Source organism: Limulus polyphemus, unplaced genomic scaffold, assembly GCF_000517525.1.
Source record: "Limulus polyphemus unplaced genomic scaffold, Limulus_polyphemus-2.1.2 Scaffold4931, whole genome shotgun sequence".
In the NCBI taxonomy this organism is placed as follows: domain Eukaryota; kingdom Metazoa; phylum Arthropoda; class Merostomata; order Xiphosura; family Limulidae; genus Limulus; species Limulus polyphemus.
In genome coordinates, this window is record NW_013670541.1 from 14558 (window position 1) to 18978 (window position 4421).

Below are 4421 nucleotides of genomic sequence, written 5' to 3' on the forward strand. Positions count from 1 at the left end.
GTATTTATGAAGTTTAACTCTTGTTTACAGCAGAATGCTTATATTTTTGATACAGTAATTTAGGTTTAACCCAATTTGTAGCAGAATGTTTATATTTTTAATACAATGACTTAGATTTATCTCTGTTTGAAGAAGAATGTTTATATTTTTAATACAATGACTTAGATTTATCTCTGTTTGTAGCAGAATGTTTATGTCTTTAATACAGTGACTTAGATTTATCTCTGTTTCTAGTAGAATGCTTATATTTTTAATACAGTGACTTATATTTATCTCTGTTTGTAGCAGGATGTTTATATTTTTAATACTGTGACTTGTATTCATCTCTGTTTGTAGCAGAATGTTTATATTTTTAATACAATGACTTAGATTTATCTTTGTTTGTAGCAGGATGCTTATAGAACTGCTAATTAACTGCTAATTCCCTTTGGTATCCCACGTTTTTTTTCTTTTTATTGTAATTCATCAACCCTAGTTCTCGAATATACCAGTCTGTTTGAGCTTGCAGCTAATCACAGGGATCTTTAAACAGAATCCACTATTGATTATTAAATCAATTATAAAGTAACCTCTTTAATAAATAGTAAAAGGCGTGACTGTCAGCAGTAATTGCAATGTGAGTCTTGAACAAATTGGTGAGTGTATGCATTAAATGTAAAATACATGTTTCAAACATTCAGTTCTATCAGATATTCTAAATATTTGTTCTTTATAGGGCTGAATAAATCCTGGAAATATTGCTGTGTCTCAAAGAACTCGTGTGTACGGTTTGTACCTCAAAGAAAACTTTAAACAGCAGATTATCTGGAAAATGATTTAGAGGCGAAAGAACCAGAGCAGATTTTATAAAACGAGAGCTGCGATCATGAATTGCATTTGTGAAACATTGGCCGTCTAATGGAACCTCATTTTGGTAAGACGATTTTTTTTATATTTCACAATTTTGTTCCTAGTTCTCTGTAGTCTTGGCAGTTTTTATAGCACTAATCTGTTTGATACAAAAATCAAGATTTATTTTTCCAGATCTTTACGTATATTCAACCAGAACGGCACATTATATGATTAAGTGGCCAAGCCATTGGTATCCCTTCGGTAGTTGGCGCGAATATCTGAAACAAAAAATTTTAAGATGATATTTTTTTCGTTTAAAGTTCAAATAAATTACTTGTTTCAATGTTCTTTATTCTGTTTACAGTCGAGATATACAGTTAGGATTTCCAAACTTGAAACCGTGGTTTCAGAGGGACAGCTGCACGTAAAATAATATTCTTTCCTGTTTTAAATGGTCTAGCATGGCCTGGTGATTAGGACACTTAACTCGCAGTCAGCAGGTCGTAAGTTCGAACCTCGTCATTTTAGCCGTTATAATGTGACTGTCAGTCCAACTATTCGTTGGTAAAAGAGTAGCCCAAGAGTTGGCGGTGGGTCGTGTTGACTGACTAGCTGCCTTCTCTCTAGTATATCACTTCAGATAACCCTCGAGTAGCTCTGCGCGAAGTTCAACAAACAGACCTTTTCTTCAAATGCTCTCGTCTACAGTTTATGTCATTATTGTATTGAGTGTATATGAGTAATTATAAGGGGGAACAAAACGAGCAACAGTAACTCATATGAAAGCAATCCTAAGAACTTAAGTAGATTCATTGGGTTGGAATCCCCAGGTAGAATACCTACTGTGGTGGGGACGGAGGGGTTTAGTCAAAAAGGTTTGAAACTCCTGATTTACACTATTTTATTCTATTGTAACCAGTTCGTTTGTAATATCACCTTCTATGATTTTTTTTTTCGTTGAGCACAATAAGGTAAACATACACAATGAATAATAATAATAAGATATAAATATGTTGTGCTCGATTTGCCAAGAGAATAATACTGTAAAAAAGTTGTCTTTTTTTTTGCGATTTCACTGTGATGGAGGAACTCAATTAGAAGCATATGAAGTAATATAAAACGACTCTAGTTCTTGTCTATATATATAGTTTAGGAAATAAATGAGTGTTTCCTTTGTTGAGTGAAGGCGGTAACCAAATACCACACAAATAATTCCAAACTGAATTATCATAATTTATTAAATTACTTTATCACATAACCACATCTGAGATGTCCTAAAAGCAGGGACCTAATAAACTGAAATGCTAAAAATCGAACCCTACATACTGCACAAGTAATCTACAGCCCGATTTCACATTCTTTCCTATTTTGGGCATTTGGGCATAGATTGTATCCACATCACCAAAACAGTAAAAAAGCTCTCTCCTCAACTCCCCCTCAGTTTTATAGTATAGGCCTGCAGAAGATCAAGGAGAGAGTTTCTGACGTAACGTTCAGTACGCGTGACAGGTTCAAGATGTTAGCGTATAGGGTGAGTTTAATAGATTCGTAACTTTCTTGTTTTTACCATGTCTGCGTAGCCTTGAAGCTTGGAGACTTGATTATTGTTTTCGGGAGGTTTTTTAAACCTCTTTGGATAACACAGAAGAAAATATCGATGTATGTAAGATTTCTAATCTGTGCTAGTAAATTATTTCTAGATTTACTTTAAGATATACGCAAATTTCTTGATAACAATCGTGTGTTCGTTTTTATACAATTTTCATTATGAAAATCACACGTTTTAGAGCTAGCGCCATCTGTCGTATTGTCAGAGCAACACTACTGTTTGATTAGGTATGCAAATTTAGTTGTTGTTTTTTTTCATATATACGAAGAAGTAATTATTTAATTACTTAATGTAAACTGTTTTGCAGCTGCCGACAGTCATAATATGTGTCTCTCTTAGTTTTTTTAAATCCTAATTCGTTAGATGCGGTAATATTTTTGTTCGTGTTATATTTCCATACTCTTTAATAATTAATTCCAATATCATTTCTTGGTAAGCACCAATAGTTTCAGAGTTAATTAATCATGCCAAGAATAAACTCCGTGAAGCGTCAGTGCTAACAGAAGAAACAAAAAGCTTAATTATCTGACGTAGGTGTGAATACCCTTCTTCTTGCCTGCTCTTAGGAGGAATGCTTCTGTAACGGAGGTCTCTATCATCACTTTCGGTTAGCCGTTCTTATGTGTAAGCTAAGCGCACGATGAACGTGGCCCGAGCACTCGTCACTATGGCGACATCATCAGATAAAGTATCGCGACGAGATGAAGGCGACCTTTGGCTGAGTTCCGGTTTTACTTTCGGACAGAGGCCAGGGAAGGAGATGGGGAAAGAGAAATTCCTCGTGCTCAACACCGTCAGAGTTACTTTAGCGGGACTAAGACATTGATGAACACGTGACGACAGATGCAGCGAAGGGAAAAAAAAGGAGGAAAACTGATGGGTGAACTACTGGCCCTTTGATAGTTTAACCAGCACGTGTGACTTAGTTTGAAAGTATAAGTATACTGTCTTAGTTGATATGGATTTGAAAATCTGGTTTTATTTGTTTTATTTTCAGGCTGATCCGACCCAATCGTACACGTACAATTGTAACATTAGTGGTAACTATAAATTCGAGAAAATGACGGTGTGCAGTTAAAGAGATAATGATACCCGTGTGATAATGATAAAAGTTTTAAGTATATCTCCCTGTTTTAATGACAGATTTAGGCATATCCATATTGCACATAAATGTTTATTAAGATTTCTACTACTAAAATAAACCTTTGACATGCAGCATGACGTACTGGTTCGAGATTATAACGTGAATTTAAGAAGATACATATGTGCCTGTCTTTAGAGAGACACGAATAAAAATACAAAGGGTATGAAATTTCTTGTTCTAAGCCAAGTTTGTATTATAAAATACAATACAGTGCCCGCTATTCACGAAACAACATTGCTGAAACTTGTGTTCGTATTTTAAAAACTGTTTTTGATGAATTGCAGGAGTTATGAACCAATTATCTGTCTCTCTCTTATATGTCTATTCAACCCATTCGTGACAAGGCATTATTTTATTCCAAGGAACTAGGTATAACTGGGAAATGTTGCGAAATTTGATTAATTTATTATATATTAGCTGGAGTAGCCGTCCCCTGGACGGAAGTTTTGTAAATTCATGATTAATGAAAGGTTATCTTAGGGCATGAAAAGTTGCTTCCCTTATATGTAATTGTAAAAAAAACGCCCATAAAAACTGCAAAACACAAAATGTTTGCATATATCTCCGCTTGACCCCCAACAAACCAGGGCAAAGTCGTGGTAAAAATCGCAAAATGCAAAACTGAACATTTGTATGTATCTCCGCATGGACCTAATAAACCTCCATACCAATTTTGGTGAAGATCCATCCACACCATGCGAAGTAGTTACATGGACATACAACAGACAGTATTATTGTATTTATGTACATTTCATTACAGAAGCCCCCCAGTAGCACAGCGGTATGTCTCCGGACTTACAACGCTAGAAACCGGGTTGCGATACCCGTGGTGGGCAG

The 4421-nt window shown here is 35.2% G+C and overlaps 1 protein-coding gene across 1 annotated transcript in view; it reads left to right on the forward strand.

The window, feature by feature from the left end:
* Positions 1-716: 716 nt before the first annotated feature.
* Positions 717-4421, forward strand: part of LOC106471876 (transcriptional activator cubitus interruptus-like) — a 50703-nt gene continuing 46998 nt past the window's right edge. The window contains 1 exon segment of the mRNA XM_022400493.1: positions 717-913. Within this exon segment, the coding sequence (XP_022256201.1) occupies positions 898-913 (16 nt within the window). The 5' untranslated portion in view covers positions 717-897.